Source organism: Microplitis mediator, chromosome 2 (genome assembly GCF_029852145.1).
Source record: "Microplitis mediator isolate UGA2020A chromosome 2, iyMicMedi2.1, whole genome shotgun sequence".
NCBI lineage: Eukaryota > Metazoa > Arthropoda > Insecta > Hymenoptera > Braconidae > Microplitis > Microplitis mediator.
This window is the reverse complement of record NC_079970.1, coordinates 8,623,729-8,640,579: the sequence shown is the minus strand read 5'-3', so window position 1 is coordinate 8,640,579 and position 16,851 is coordinate 8,623,729. Positions and strand designations below refer to the sequence as shown.

Sequence of the window (16,851 nt, the reverse complement as noted above, 5' to 3'; positions counted from 1 at the left end):
GGTTGTTAGCTCCGGTAAAAAGTTGATATTTTAAATTATACACTTATGTTAAAATGAAATAAAAAAAATAAATCACCGAGTAAATTTCGATTGAAATTGACTTCAAAAACTGACATCAAATTTATCAGTCTTCTTTACCGTCCTTTCATTTTTAAATATAAAAAATTCAATATTAATAAAAAATAATTTTAAAGAATACATAAAGAACTTTTAAACATCTTTGGGTGCATATTTTAATACAACTTTTTACAATAATATTTAATTTATGTGAAAACAAAAAAAAACCTTCTAAATGTCTGTTAGTTTTCATCAAAAAATATATTTCGACAAATGTCAGTAACAAAGACTTAAAAATTTATTCAAGAAATTTAAATTTATTTCAGATGAAAATTTTGTTATAAAATTTTTCATTTCGTTTTGATCAATTGTCTGTTTGCGTTATGGAAGTCAAAAACTAGATTTTTTATTTCACAATAAAATATAATATTCACGATTACAATATTTGTTTCTGAAAAGTGCGTTAGTAGTTTTTTTAAATAAATTTCCTGTAATTTTAATTAAATTATGTCAGAAAAATAAGAAAAAGGTTTAAAACTTGCGTCAAATTGGAGCATAATTGTCGCTAGCAGTGCACTGATTGCATGATGATAAATTTCCATACATCTATTATATATATTCATTTAATTATATAAATATACATATACTATACAAAACAATTCAAAATGGCGGTTTCTCTCCACAGTGTCCACAAGAGTGCAAGCATTGTCAATTGAACCATTGACTAGAGCGTTGTGAGTACATATCAATAATTTTCTCTTTAATCATTGAATAATAATTACTATATTATATATTGCCAATTGAATAAACTTTATGAAAATTATACTTAATAATATTTATAAAAATAAGGATAATGGAAATGAAGTCACATCCGCTAACCTTGGCTTTGTCGTAAATAAAGATCAGTAATATTTTAATGAAAACTCGTAATTTGACGCGATGACTCAAATTTTATCTTGAATAATTTTTTTTTTTTTTTTTTTAATATGATATTCAACACTGTGTATGTGATTGTCCATAAACTAGTTTTGTTATCATGATCTAATAATTTATTTGAATATATTTTAAAATACATTATTGTGTTATTGTATTTTAAAAATGGTTATGTTTGAATGAAAAAAAAAAAATTCTTTGTAATCTATGGTTTTGTAGGAGGAATGGAAGAAAAAGAAGAAGGTGAAATTTCATTAGAAGATGTAAGTTCGTCGGAAGATTTAAATTTAAATAATCATCGAAAAAAAAAATCCAGATCACATAAAAATAAATCATCTAAAACTAAAATGGGTGATAGACGAGGTAATAATTTATTTTTATTTTAAATTAGTTTTTAATTTTAGGGTACAGTTTAAGTCCTTACGCAGTTATAAATGCGTACACATACACTTGTCTATCTACATATACATTTGTGTGACGACATTCTGAATAAAATTAGTATGTTAAATTAGGTAAAATTTTTCTTACCGACCATTTAATTTTTTAATTAAATATTAATTAATTTTTTCTTTTTAAATTTTTAATTTATGAAATATTTTTTTTTCTTATTTTAAACAGAAATTTGACGAATGTGAATTAGCAGACATCAGACAAATTTTAAATTAAAAATAAATAAATAGAGTAAATAATTAAATAAATAAATACAAAATTCACTTATTAATTTTTTATTTATTTATTTAATTATTTACTCTATTTATTAATAATTTTAGATTTGTCTGATGTCTGCTACATTCACACTCATGAAATTTTGCTATGTCAGATTTTTATATAAAATATTTCACGATTCATTTACAATGTGTTGCATTACTACCAAGTGGCTATTATTATTTTAATTAATTTCTGTATTTGCATAAAATATTAAAAATCATTTTATTTTATTTTTATAGTATGTTTTATGTTATGTTAAAATACGTTAAATTGGTTCAATTTTTTATTGAGCAAAGAAACCTTGATTTAGTTAATTAAGTAAATATATAAAAATAAATTTACAATAATAAAAGAAAGAATTAATAACTTGAAAATTCGGAGTAAAATTCTTTAGTTGTTCATTTACAAATTGTAACTTTTTTCTTTCATGTCTTTAAGCTCTGAAATTTTCTTAAAAATAACGATTTAGAGATTATAATAAATACATAAATCTCAATTAATTATTGGAAACAATTTAAAATTTTCATGATTACTTAGAAATAATTATGTTACTGATAAATCCGTGAACTGATTAGTGTCAGTTTCATTAAAATAAGTACATGTTTTAATTGAAAGGAAGAAAATATCAAATCCATTAGTCAGTTCTTATGATGTCACCGTACATTAATTTGTTCTTTTTTTCTCATTAATAAGCATTAATAAGCATTATTCAACATATGCACTCATATATATATATATATATATATATATATATATATATATATATATATATATATATATATATATATATATATATATATATATATATATATATATATATATATATATAATAATTGAACTATTGATAACATAATAAATTACATCTCTGATAACCAGTTGAGCTCAATTTGACGTCAAACATGCTAACATGTACCTAAATATATATTATTTGACGTCAAATTGAGCTCAACTGGTTATCAAGAATATGAGAATTTATATGTTTATTACAAATGTTCATGTATAATTTCACGTACATTTTCTTCTGTTTTTTATTTATTTAAAAAATATAAACCTTTACAATCAATAAAACTTGTTTCAGAATTTTAGTTTATGTAGTCTTTGATTTATAAAATTTTGTACGCAATCGATTAATTTATTTTCTTGTTTAAAATTAATTATTTTTTTGAGCTTGAAGACATTGCAGCAGAAAGATTTCAACAGATTAGATAAAAACAATGATATTGACAAAAAATTTTAACATTTTTTTTTTATAAACGCAATAAGTTAATCAAAGATTATTATCTTGTATTTTATTTTTATTTTATTTTCGTTTATATATTCTAATCCTAGTCGAAGTTGATATTCCTTCTCAAGATGCAGCTTGCGGTAAGGAAAATCGTCAATGTTCCAACGGATTCGTTGCACCAGATCATAGGATAATCATTAAACGAGAAGATTCGAAAGATGGGTTTTTACCAATATCTAGTGATGAAGATACAGAACTTATCAGTATGCCTGGAAGCTCAAAACAATATCTTATCAGAACAGGGCAGAAAAAAAGACGAAAAAAAAAAAAGAAAAAAACTGCAGGAGCAAGAATGCTAACAATGGATGATTTAGAATCAGATGTAGTTGTTGGTGTACGACTTCCAGATGACAGAGATCTTATTCCACCACCAAGAATTTATAATGCACCACCTGTAATTTACAGCGATACGCGTGAATCGACAACTCATCAATCTTGTTTTCAACCTTCCCAATCTTCAAGACAACATTATCGTTCTCCAATTAAATCATCATATAGATCTCCAGTTCATCATTCGCGTTCACCATCACCTCGTCGAAGATCACCCCGTAGATTTTTACCACCTGCTAAACCATCAACTTCTTCATTACCTCCTAAACATTGTCCACACAAAGTTTCACCAGCTAGACGTTATAATGAAACATACAATTCATCTTTATTGAAAAAAGTTAAAGAATATGATACTACAGCAATTACTCCAGCAAGACAAAATCGACATAAAGAATGTTCATTGAAGGACAAGTTAAGTAATATGGGTAAATTACATTCAGATTCAAAAGGAAGTGATAATAATAATCGTAAAGAAATAAATGAAATAAAAAAAGACATTGATGAGGAAGATATTGACACTCTACGGCGTCTTGCTCTGGATACACAACATTCTAAATGTGATGATGAGCAACAAATAAACCATGACGATAATTCAGCAGGATCTGATGACACGCCAACTCTTTCTTTCAATAGTAATGATCACAATGTTGAAGAATTACAATTACGTGCTGATGCACTTAGGACTGCGGTAATAAATAAATTTAATGAAAGAAAAAAGAAGGGATTAATAAGAAAACGAGATAAAGAAGTGAAAACTGAAGTTACTTATGATGATAGTCTGTTGAACGATGTAATAGATAATTGTGAAGAAATATATTCACCTGCAGTTTCAACTGCACATAACGGAGGTAGTGATATTGCTGACATGGAATTAGACTCTGATTTAGAACGGGAGAAAATAAATTCTCAACCTTATTCTCCTTATTCACCAACAGATGTAATATTAGGAGATACATTTGTTAATGGATATTCAAATGATTTAGAAGACAATAAAAATGGAATTATTGATCTTGAAACTCCTTATTCACCATCTGATCCAACAGATATATTAGCTAACAAATTTTCACCAATTACTAAATTTAATTATCCTACTCCCGAAATAAATTTCACAATACCCGTAATTCCCGATCCTAAAAAATCTTATTTACCAGCTTCTAATCCTACTATCCATAATATAGAATCATCTATATCTCCTTCAAGTGTTCCAATTATCAATAGTTCAATAATACCTACTACTTCAAATGATCCAACAAACAACAATATACGTTCAGCGTTTAATGATTCACGTACAATGCATCCAAATGCACTTATTTCTAATCAAAGTATATCAAATAATCTATCAGTGCCATTAGAACAAATAAATTCATCATTATCAGTGAATTTAACTCATTCTTATCAAGTATTATCTCCACTTCAAAGCTCAATAATTCCAAATACATTAGAATCAATTCAACGACCGGATAAGGTAATAAATTCATCAATTCGTGGAGCTAAGAAAAAAGATGAACTATATGATGAAGTTATTCGTGATCTTGAAGAAGACTATGGTCCTATTTGCCGTGATGATACTTCTGATAGCAACAAAGATACAAATAAAATGTCTACACAAGTTAATAAGTTGGTACCAGTCCCAATTTTGAGAATAAACAAACATTTGCAACAACCATTACCACCGAAAAAAATTGATAATAATCCGGTAAAAGTATTTAAAAGCGCAGAAATGCAACCTGTTGATGTTAATAATCAATCTGTTAAAACTAATGCCACATTTAAACCAATTAAAATTCCACAGGTTGTTAAAAAACCATTAGCATCAACTTCTGCAGAAGCTTTTAACAGTTCTTTAAATGATGATACAAGTATTGAATTGCCAAGTGAACAAAGTAATGTTAGAACAACTCAAAGTTTAAAAATTTCTGATGAACCATCAAATGGTACTAATGCGGACAAAGAATTAGAAACGGTAGTAGATCAATCTAAAAGAAAACCTGGAAGGCCTAAAACACCAGCTAAGAAAAGTATAACTACAAAAAAGACTATTAATGCTACGTATGCTACGACCACTAGTACTACTTCAATTTCATCTAATAAAATAAAATCTTTGAATGATAGAAACTTCAATAAAAAATATTCCAAAGATAGTGACAGTTCAAAAAAAGAACAAACAAATAATATTAAAATTAATGAAGAGTCGAAAAAATCAGATTCAATAACAAAACGTTTGACAAGTAGTAATAAATTAGATAAAAAATCCGATGAAAATTCCAAAGATAATCTTTTAAATAAAACTAATGAAGTTATAAAACAAAAGAAAGATAACTCTAATAATAAAGTTTCGAAAGTTAAAAATATAAAAAAATTAGGAACTTCATCTACAAAAGAAACTAGTAAAAGTTTAGATACTGATAAATCTTTAAGTGGAAAAAAATCTAATGATAAAAAACGGCGATCAAGTTTTGAAGAAGAAGAATTGCGGGCATTAGCATTAGCATCATTACCAAAACGACTTAAATTATCTGAATCTTCGAGTTCAAACAATAAAGAATCGGAGTCTACTAAAGACGTATCAAAAGATAAACTTATATCAGAAAAAATAAATGAAACTATTGTTAAAATATCAGCAACCAATAATTTACCTACGACAAATACGATACAAAATCGTGAAAAACAAATAAGTTCGAAGATTAATGTACCATCTGATAAGATATTAAATGAACCAGTTCCAGTTAGTAAACGTCCAAGCACAACAAATATTCAAGCTCCACTTAAGAAAATAATTAAAAAATCAATTCAACCAACTGACAAATCTACTGCTGAATCTATTCAAAGCACAATAGATTCAGTGATACAAAATAAAATAGTTCATAACCAAAAGAAAATAGCTTCATTACTGCAACAGACTAATATCTTTAAAAACAATACGAAGATCAATGATCCAGTTGAGTTACCGACTTCGAAAATAACATCATCAAAGAAAATACAACGAATGGTGATAAATCTTGGTGAAGATTCAGATACTGATACTGATTCAGAAACAACATCAATGACAACATCAAAACCAAGTAACTTTAAAACTCCTACTACAAATGCTACTAAACCTTTATCTATACCTACTACAGAATTTGAAAAAAGTCTCGAGGAATTTTTACGATCACAAAGAGAAAAAACAGAGGCTACTGCGTCAAAATCATCGAGTTCTACATCCAATAAGACATCAGATCTTAATAAAACACCACAAGTAAGTTTATTAATTATTTTTAGTAGATTTCGTAAAAACCTAGCTATTACTTTTATCCTTTTGCTGGAATTTTCATAAAATTTTCCCATAGTCTATCATAATTAGTCTAGGTTTCAAAAATATCATTGATCCAAAAGTTTATACATATATATATACATATATATATATATGACGCACTTTGTGGCGTCGATAGCGCTCAAAATTCTAAAGAGATCTTAGTAAAACTTTTAACGCTTATTCTTTGGACAATTATCTTGTTCGAGTCCGATGATGAGTAAAATCGGTATAGTTTAGAAATAACGGTCATTTAAAATTAAGAAAAAACGAAAAATGTTACTTCTATGAGTTTATCCTTAAATAGATTTTTAACGGAAAAACCTAGCTCAATTTTGTCATAGAGGTCAAATCTAAGAAAATAAATGTGTCTTAGACATTTTTTCGGAAGCTATAAAAATTGCTATAATAACAATTGATTAAGAAATCGAAAGAAACGTAAAATTCAAAGATTCGGTTAGTACGGCCCAACCTTAATTTAATATTTTTACTTTTTATTTTACGATCATTTTCATCGATTTATTGGGATTTTAAGTCAATTCAATGAGAAATCTACTTCAACTCCGGCTGTCGAATGACATTTTTTCATTTAAAATTTATTATTATTTATTACAAATTATTACTTACTAACTGAATACATTTATTAAATGAAAAAATACTATAGTGCTAATAACTTGAATAAATTATAATTTTAGGCTATGCGTCATTTACCACCCAATAAGCAGGAAGAATATCGACGTCTTAAACAGCGAGTCGCAGAACTAGAAAAAACAAAAAATCTTACCAATGAAAAACGATCGCAAAATGTCGAAAAGTCTGCACCTGTTGTTAAACCTACAGAATCAATTTGTTCTACAAAGAATCAGCCAAAAAAAGCTTTAAAAACTTCGGTATCTCAAAAAACTTCAGCAACTGTAACTGTTTCTACTTCTTCTACTACTAAATTGTCTACTTCAATAACTAATAATAAATTATCAAGTAATTCAAGTGATTCATCATCGAAAAATGAAGAGAATCGATTAAAAATAATTGCCAATTGTACTCAAGAACTTCTTAAAAACATTCCCAGAGCGAGTTCTAAAATTCATTCTTCATTCAAGGCTAATGATGATGTTAATGATGCGACTGTTGATAATTTAACAGATCAAACAATTGCTCAAACTCTAGATATAAAACCTAATACTGCAGAACTTACTAGTAGTATAACTGAAACTGTTACTAGTACAGCTAGTAATGATTTATTCGAATATATTAATCATTTGAATGATCCTATGTCAGAATCATTTACTTTCGAAGAACAAAAAATTGATCCAAATATTATTGCGAGTGTTTTTGAAACACCTGTCGTGCCATCTAATGTTATAAATTGGCCGACAATGATTACGGAAAATTCATCAGTCAATAATACTTTAGAAAAAATTGTTATTCAAATTTCAAACACTCGTGATGTTGGTTTACCACAACGTAGACAAGTAAGTATTATTAAAAAAGACAAGGATCAATCAGAAGAAGTAAATTCTCCAAAAATTCCTGCGCCATTCCTAAGAATTTTAACGGCTGATCAGTTGAATATGCGAGCTAATAATGTACAAGAAACTGATCAAGAACAAGAAAATGCTGTACTCAATGATAATAATAACAGAATTGATATTAGTGAACCACAAATAATTAATAATAATAATACTAATCTATTTATGAATTGTGATGATAATAATTTAGTTGATGATATAACGATTGAAGAAACTAAAATAGATATAAATATTGAGGCTGAAGAAAGATTGATTTTAACTAACGAATCAAACGAAAATTTAGAATCATCTTCAATAACTATTGCTCCTAAAAATGAGTCGGTAAATTCTGATTCAAATAGTTTATTAGAGTCAACTATTAGATTAGATTATTTACAATTAGAAAATCAAGAAGTTACAGAAGCATCATCAGTTAATGAAAATCATAATCGAATATTATCGGTACAAGAACAAGTAGACAAAATGGATGCTGAAGTTAGAGTTGAAGTTGAACAATATAAAAATCTTCCTTCAGAACAACAACGAATTAAACTGACAACGATGGAAAAGGAACTATCTGAGAAAAGGTAAGTTTTTATTGAAATTCAATTTTGATATTTTTTTAGATAATGTAATATTATAATTATTTTATAACTATTTTTCTGGTTGGTAAGGATTCGTACTTAAATTACGTAACGCATTTGGGATTATTTTTGAACCCTTACTCTTCTTATGTAATAGATCGTATCAAAATATTACCCCCCTCCCCCTTCCCCATATTTTACGTAATTATTTTTATTCTTAGAAATTGTTGACCGATAGATATCTGTAATACAAATTTATGGTGGATTGGGAGTTTTAGCTGTAGGCGAATTTCGGAGCGCCAAATTTAATTAAAATTTTTTTTTATTATGGTGTGTTCGGATCTCCGCCCCGGCGCACTGGGGAGCTCGCTATATACCCGGGAAAATTTTAATTAATTACTAAATAAGTAGAAAAAAAGTGTATAATCAATACAAAAAAGTGTATGAATTATCAAGTCATCTTATTATCTTGGTTATTAATAATCTTTGATAATGAATACATTTTTTTTTATTGGTTATTCACTTTTTTTCTAAAAAATTTACTAAGAATTAAAATTTTCTTGAGTGTCTGGTGGGCGTAACAATGCCCCGGGCGGTGGGTCCGAACACACCATTAGTTATCATAAAGTTTTATAAAAGATTATAAAATTATATACAATAATAAATAAGTTATATACATTTTAATAAGTTGTATACAAACAATGAAAACGGCTTTCCCCATAACATAACAAATAGTAAGAAACTGGTTTGATTCCCCCCTGCCCTTTAGATTAGTTCCGTAATTTAAGTATAGCCCCTAAATAGTGTTAATAATCATAATTTTTTTAACCATATTTCCCATTTAATTTAGACAAATACGATTGGATGCATATAACCGTTTGGCTAATGGTCTACACGAACTTGAAGTTGAACGTGAAGTTCAATCACAATTGTCTGCTGAAGTAAAAAGATTGCGTTCAGAATTAAAGTTAGCTGAAGAGCGATTGAAAACACAACAAGACAAAGTATCTAGTACGACATCGGAAGTACTGAGTAATCAAACTGCAGTTAATAATCGAAGACTTGAGTGTATTAAACATTCACGTATTTGTACTGAAATGGGATTATTTATTATAGGAAAAGAATACAAGTACAGTATAGTTTCATTAATTTTTTTAATTATTTATTATTCTTATATTTATAAAATTATTATTTTAGAGTACCACCTGCTGGAAATCAATCATCATTGGAAGCAGTTCAAGAAGTTGCAAGTCGTATAAAAAGATTAGCTAAGAAAAAAGTTCCGTCGGGTGACAATAATAGTAATCAACAGTCTACTGATAAAACGTCAGAAACATCAATAGATAATTCAAATAATGATAGATCAGATGCTCAAATTCAGTTAGATCAAACTAATATAATAATAAATGAACAAAATTCAAATGATAATACTACATCATCTGAACAATCAACTTCAATAAAAACTGAAAATTTTGATAGTCAAGAATTGTTAGAACCATTGCCAATTAATTCTGATACATCACAAAATTTAGTGATCAATCAAGAAGACTCGACTACTGTGAGTGCAGCTAATACAGATTGTCAATCATCCATCAATGATTCGGTAACTATTAAAATTGAAGATCCTACTGACGAAAAATTAGAAACGGCTTCGACCAAGTCTGCATCGAGTTCAAAATCTGTTAAAAATAAATCTAAAGAAAAAAACAATGATAAAGATACTTATGATAGTAATATAAATTATGAAGAGATGCCTATTAAACAAGAGATTATAGATATTGAATTAGAATCGCTACCAGTTGATTCTGAATCGAATATATCTTATCCAAATTTAGAAAATGAATTGAATCAAATAGAAATGAATTTTATTGCTAAAGATGAAGTAGACAAAGAACTGGATGATTATAATGAACTTGAGTCTCGTTTAACTCCAATTGATCCAACACTACCTGAAGAATCGTGTCCAAATGAATCGACTACTACAAATTTGATACAAGAAAATATAGACTCTATTCAACCCAAGACTGAAGAAAAAATTGATCCTTCAATTGATACTACATTACCAGTATTTTCTAATACACCTGTTCAAAACTCTTCATTAATTCGGCCAACTGTACGTACTGCTCAATTTAGTGCTTCCCTTAGCAATACTATGGAGTTTGATGAGACAAAACCTGAAGTAAATATTGAAAGTCCATCAAAGACGCGGGTAAATTGTTTACCAGGTAGACGTAAAGACAATGATAAAAATAAACCAGCACAACCAGTACAATCTTATGAGTCAATTTTACCAGCATTTAACCCAACTAGGTGAGTTTATTGTTATTTTATATTAACCCTTCGTCCGTCGCGCTATGAGCGCAGCGCCGCAATTTTTATTAAAAGATTATTTAACAAGAAAATAAATTTCCGTCTGTCGAAATTTTATGAGTTCTTCTCCTATGCTTTTTCGTATCAAGTAAATGAATGATAATTATTATTCCGATATTTTAAATATTAAAAAAATAATTTTTTTTTGTTGGAAAATCTGAGAAACGCGACGATTTGCTACTGACGCGAGTAAAATCGGGCGTTAAATTTCTTCGGATTTTCTGCGCAGTGTTGCCAGCTACCATCAGCGATTTATTTAATTAATCTATTTCTTTAATATTTTTATTTAATACAAAATTTTTATTTAAGTAGAAAGATTCTTAAAAAGAAATTATAATTGTTTAGTCGTATAAGTTTGTGTGGTTTGAATTTTGAAAATTCATAGTTATAATACTTAGCAATACCGCAATATTGAATACGAACGAAGGGTAGCGAGACCGCGCGACGGACGGAGGGTTAATTGTAAAATGTGAACAAAAAAAAAAATGTTTTTTTATTGATACTATTAATTAAGCTATTGTTTATTGCTCTGAGGACATGTCTTGTGTTTTTTTATTGCTTTCATACAGAAACTTGGATCCAAACGCAGTTTTGTGTCCTTACGAATTAAAAGGAACGTGTAAGGACGACGCTTGTATATACGCTCATCTTAATCGCAGACCCACATCGTAGCATTTAACGCTACAAATATGAGAGATTTCAACTATTTTTTGATACGTAAGATGGTTCTATAGTCTAACTAATATGAAGAATCTGTAATTTATTTTTATAATATTTTGATGAACATCTTTCTTGAAGTATATTCAGTTTAGTACTTGATAGATTATTTATTTAAATTTTATTAATATGAAGATTATTTAAATACTATTTAATTATTAGTACAGTATAATTATATTTTAAACTGATTTTTTTTTTCTTCGATCATTTTATTTCAGATACATTAGTGAATTTAATTATAGAAGATAATAATTTTGTACTTGATAATCCAGCGATACCGATTCTGGACCGATTATCTATCAGTCTGCGGATGGTAAGTTGTCTTTTTCAGGAACAAACAAACAAACAAACAAACAAAAACAAAGTTGATCGGATTATTTTTATCAGAATTATATTCAGTGAATATTAACTCATATTTAAAGATTAAGAAAAAAAAATTATTTTTGTTTTATATAATTTTTTTTAGTTATTTTTCAAACGTGCTCATTATTGATGATGAAATTTTTTTTTTTATTTCACGAAGATGTGAAAAGAGCTTTTATATAAAACGTTCGTGCATATTATATATAGTTTATAAAACAACGTAAATATTAACATAAGAAGTATCAGAGATAAAGTGTATAAAAATATTTAAAAATTTTAAGTTACATGAATAATCTAAAGATCTAAGTATATCGATAAATATCAACTTAATTAGACTCGTTGGAATAAAATAGTGTTTTTGGATAGTGTAAATATATAACGTATATACCTCATAAAAATACACGTTCTGTACCTGTGTAATAAAGTTGAATATTTTTTTTTTAATTATGTGTTGTTTATTTATTTATTACATTAATTGTAATCTTTAAGTAGAATTGAATATTTTTAAAAATAAATTTAAGTCTCCATAAGAATGTCCTAGAAATTTTCCTTGAGATTTTTCTTCATCCGAACTAAATTCAGGAGGGTCTCGACGACGAAGATCGTCCCAGCATTCTATCGATTCCTTTGGACAATGCTTAAAAAGTATCTTTAAACCATTCACAAGCTTTTTCATTTTTTTCTGAGATCTTTCTCACGTCGGTAATAGTCTGTGTACATTACACCGAGAAAAATGGAGATGAAATATGTACGAATTTTTATTATGCTGTCGACCAAACTTTAAACAGGAAGTTGAGTCGCCAAAAAACTATCACGCTGTACTATAATTATTATTGTGAGCCGATAAAAATGTTTTATTCTTGACAATAATTCCTAATTTAGACAAATAATTTTTATTACAATTAATCAACAAGTTTTGAGAGTATGATATTTTTTGTAATGCCGCATAGTAATTTTCTGGCGACTCAACTGCCTGTTTCAAGTTGGGTCGACAGCATAATAAAAATTCGTACATTTCTCAAGTCCATTTTTCTCCGTGTACATAACACCTGAGAGATTGGTTTGTTTGTTGAAACCTTATAAAAAATAGAAAAATTAACTTTTTGACATTAATAATAAGGCAGTATTCTACTTTGAGCGTATGAAAGAAAAAAGCTATTTTTAATAAGATTATGAATAAAGATATACATGTAGAGTTTGTTAGGCTTAATAAATACACTATTGAAATACATAAAAAAAACTATACTCTATATTTTATACACTTTGAACATACAAAAACATCATTCGAATACAACGCCTCAATTAGTAGGTGGGTCGGCGCTTGGTGTTGAAATTTCAAAAATAGACAATCTGAAAAAGAAAATTTTTGAATTTTTAGATTCAATATATCTCTTACAATCGGCTGAATTAAGATTTTTTATGTACATGCAAAAATAACAAAATACGATGAACAAAGAAAAAAATAAAGCGATTTTTTTTTTTTTTTCGCCACTATTTTGTTATTTTTATATGTACATCAAAAATCCTAGTTCAGCTGGTTGCTAGAGATACATTGAATCTAAAAATTCAAAAATTTTCTATTTCAAATTATCCATTTTTGAAATTTCAACACTATGCGCCGACCCATCTACTAATCGAGGCGTTGTATTCGAATGATGTTTTTGTATGTTAAAAGTGTATAAAATATAGAATATAGTTTTTTTTAATGTATTTCAATAGTGTATTTATTAAGCATAACAAACCCTACATGTATATTTTTATTCATGATCTCATTAGAAATTCATAATAAATAGATTTTTTTTCGCATACTAAAAGTAGAATACAGCCTTCCCTGATTCAGAAATCTAATTTGGAATGAATCAAACACGATTTGAAACAATTCAAAGTTAGCAAAATTGACTATATATAGATATACACTTTAGCATGGATTTAATCATTCCAAATTAGATTTCTGAATCAGGGTTAATAAATAACAAATTTTTATAACAGAAATAAATAAACACCTTGGATCTACATCAGTAGTTGGTTTAAATTTTTTCGTTTTCTCATTAGAAACATTGAGGGAAGTTTCTTCAATTTTATCAGCAAGATTTTTATCGTCTGCAGAATAATTAGGTGATAAATTTGATGATGTTAACTTTATTTCTTCCTTAGAAGATTTTTTTTATTAAAAAAAAAGTTTAGCAAAATATTCGGTTAAGTATCTATCGTTTTCTTTTTTCATGTTTTATATTAAGTTCTGAAGAAAACAGTTATTTTTCGATCGACATAAATATTTTTGCAAATAATAGTAGCCATATGTACTAAGAGTCCATGATAAAATATTAAAAATAATTACAATGATCACTATTTGTTTATTTGAAGCCATGACGTTATTTTAATAGACACGAAGTAAAATATAATTATGAATAATATATTCTTTTATAAAAAAATTTTTTAAAATCTTTGTCTTAATAAAAAATAAATTAAGTAAATAAATCAGTCTAAACGTTTTTGTTTTTTTAAATGTATCAATTTATTATTAGTGATGTTTTGATTCCTTTTGTTGTTAAGGTTAAAAAAAATTGAAATTGTAATTTTAAAAATAAGACAATATTAAAAATAACTGTTCCCAAGTAGCACACTTGACTTCGTGACATTTATAAGATAGTAGTTTTGAGGCTGTTTTTTGACCTATCGATATGACACCAAAATGTTGTAAACAATCAGAACTTTTTGTCACCGAAAAAATATCCGCTTAAAGAACTTGATACCAGTGACGACAAAAAGTTAATTACAAATAATTGTCAAATAACTCATCTAAACTATTTTTTAATTGAAAAATTACATTTTTAAGACGGGAAAAAGAACAAATTTTCTATGACTCCCAGGACCAACATCTGTACGTCTTATTTATTTAAGAAAACTCAACTTTGAGACAAAATAAAATTTGTCTTGCCCTTCCCGAGCTGAAATAGCATGGAGTGTAATGGCAGGAGGGGGTAAAAATATCGCACGATCTGGCAGCACTGACTTCAAAAGACATCTTTATGACACCATAAAGTTGTCGCTGAATTACTTTGGAATGGTGATGTTTTCAAAAACCATCAATTATTTCTAATAGTTTTTAAGAAATATTTTGCTGTCCTGCAGGCTTGTCATTTATTGGGTTTAATTGACTTCTAGTATGTTGTTTGATGATTATTATCAATTTCGCCGTTATGATTAAACAATTTAAATTACCTTACTCATATGCTCTCTTATTATTATATAAAGGTGGACTGAGGATGGAATTTTCGGCGACTTAGATTAGCGCTCAAAAACGATAGGACAATGGCAGCTATATGGGCAGCACTCACGTAGTTAGGATGGATTCAGGGTTGGTTTATGGTATCTGTAAAATATTGGGATCTCTAATGGCAGAATTTGGAGTACATTTCTACATGCAAATGAAATCTGGTTGTGGCAGATTGTATATTCATTTTATATACTTACATTGCTATAATTTACACATTAAGATATTTTCTATGTTAATTATGTAGTGTACTAAAAATAGTGACTGCTTTTCTAATTAATGTGTGTTCACTGATAAGGATTAATAGATTTTTATAAAAATTTATGAAATTTTTTAAAACGTTATGAAATTTTTCAAAATTAAAGTTTTAGCCTTTTTCAAAATTATATAAAATTTTATGGAAATTATCTCACGAGTTCAAATAAGATTTTATAAAATTTCATACCGATAAATCCTTGGGACCTTGATAACAATAAACTCAAAAATCACAAAACTGATAAATTCTAATAATGTTTGAGCGATGAAGGCTGAGTAACTGCGTCGAATGCCGCCTCAAACATCAAAATCGCTTATCAGTTTGAAGGATATCAGCAATGAAAAATTAAAAAAAAAAATAATAATATTTTTCTCGAATGTAATGACACTAATAACGATGACAGTGTGATCAAAGTATTTTTAACTATATTTATTAATTTAAATAGTGATATTTTAAATCGAGTATTGGGTGAGCCATACATTTTTTGTTCCCCGAGACTTGGCTCAGGCTTGATTTTCTGTTTTCCGAGGCTTGGCGAATGCTTGATATTTTGTTTCCCAAAGCTTGGATCGATGTTCACCCAATAGCTTAGCCAAGGCTCAGAACTCTGGCGTGACTACGGGCCAAAGCCTGGTCCAAGCTTTGTCGAATGGTCCCTTCCTATCAGGGTAGTATTATCATCCAAAATAACGAAAAATCACTATCTTTGACAATTTTTTGTGGGTGTTTCATAAATGAACTCGCTTGGTTTTATTTAAAGATCATGTAACTCTCCATCTTGATCATTTCTATAAATTTCTGTCCGAAACATAGACTTTAGCAAGCATAATTTAAAAACGATCCTCATAGATTATTTTCAAGTTTTTTTTTTTAATTTTGGAAATTCATACATAACGTAAGTTTTTTCAAGCTTGAAGAAAATACCAATGTATTTAAAAGTATTGTCGAGCTCTTGAGCTCGAAAAAAGCGGGAAGTTTCGGAGCTGGCCTGTAAAGTAAGCCGTTTTTCAAATTATTTTAATAAAATTTATCGAAGAAAAAAAAAGTATTGTATGAAAGTGTCTATATTATATTCGTGTCAGAAGACTTTGCTTGAAAAAACATTCATTTATTGTGTTTCATATCTATCAAAAATGTTATAATAATTGTATACAGTTGAAAAATAAAAAATAAA

At 27.7% G+C, this 16,851-nt stretch overlaps 1 protein-coding gene and 1 long non-coding RNA gene across 5 annotated transcripts; one reads left to right on the top strand and one right to left on the bottom strand.

Annotated features, from left to right (window-relative positions):
- The first annotated feature begins 678 nt into the window (after window positions 1-678).
- Window positions 679-12,592, top strand: LOC130664028 (serine-rich adhesin for platelets-like). 4 transcript variants are annotated; one of them, XR_008989286.1, is made up of 8 exons: window positions 679-791; window positions 1,210-1,353; window positions 3,028-6,551; window positions 7,301-8,700; window positions 9,548-9,826; window positions 9,895-11,007; window positions 11,637-11,873; window positions 12,003-12,592. XR_008989286.1 is itself a non-coding variant. In XM_057463682.1 (8 exons), exons 2-7 carry the CDS (start codon window positions 1,215-1,217, stop codon window positions 11,737-11,739), a joined length of 6,534 nt encoding a protein of 2,177 aa, XP_057319665.1. In that variant the 5' UTR covers window positions 679-791; window positions 1,210-1,214; the 3' UTR covers window positions 11,740-11,784; window positions 12,003-12,592. The 4 variants fall into 4 exon arrangements, 3 of the variants coding, with proteins under 3 accessions (XP_057319665.1, XP_057319664.1, XP_057319663.1); XM_057463682.1 differs by having other exon boundaries at window positions 3,052-6,551; window positions 11,637-11,784; XM_057463681.1 differs by having other exon boundaries at window positions 3,034-6,551; window positions 11,637-11,784.
- LOC130664033 (uncharacterized) lies at window positions 12,587-15,085 on the bottom strand. The gene is made up of 3 exons (XR_008989287.1): window positions 14,975-15,085; window positions 14,151-14,247; window positions 12,587-13,223 (listed from the first exon to the last, which is right to left on the bottom strand). It is a non-coding gene; the product is annotated as an uncharacterized LOC130664033 (long non-coding RNA).
- Window positions 15,086-16,851: the final 1,766 nt, after the last annotated feature.

Coding starts and splice junctions, on each gene's coding strand:
- LOC130664028 (XM_057463680.1), top strand. CDS start 1,215: ATGGAAGAAAAAGAAGAAGGTGAAATTTCATTAGAAGATGTAAGTTCG. Junction 6,552..7,300: donor ATCTTAATAAAACACCACAA/GTAAGTTTATTA, acceptor TTATAATTTTAG/GCTATGCGTCATTTACCACC. Junction 9,827..9,894: donor ATTATAGGAAAAGAATACAA/GTACAGTATAGT, acceptor TTATTATTTTAG/AGTACCACCTGCTGGAAATC.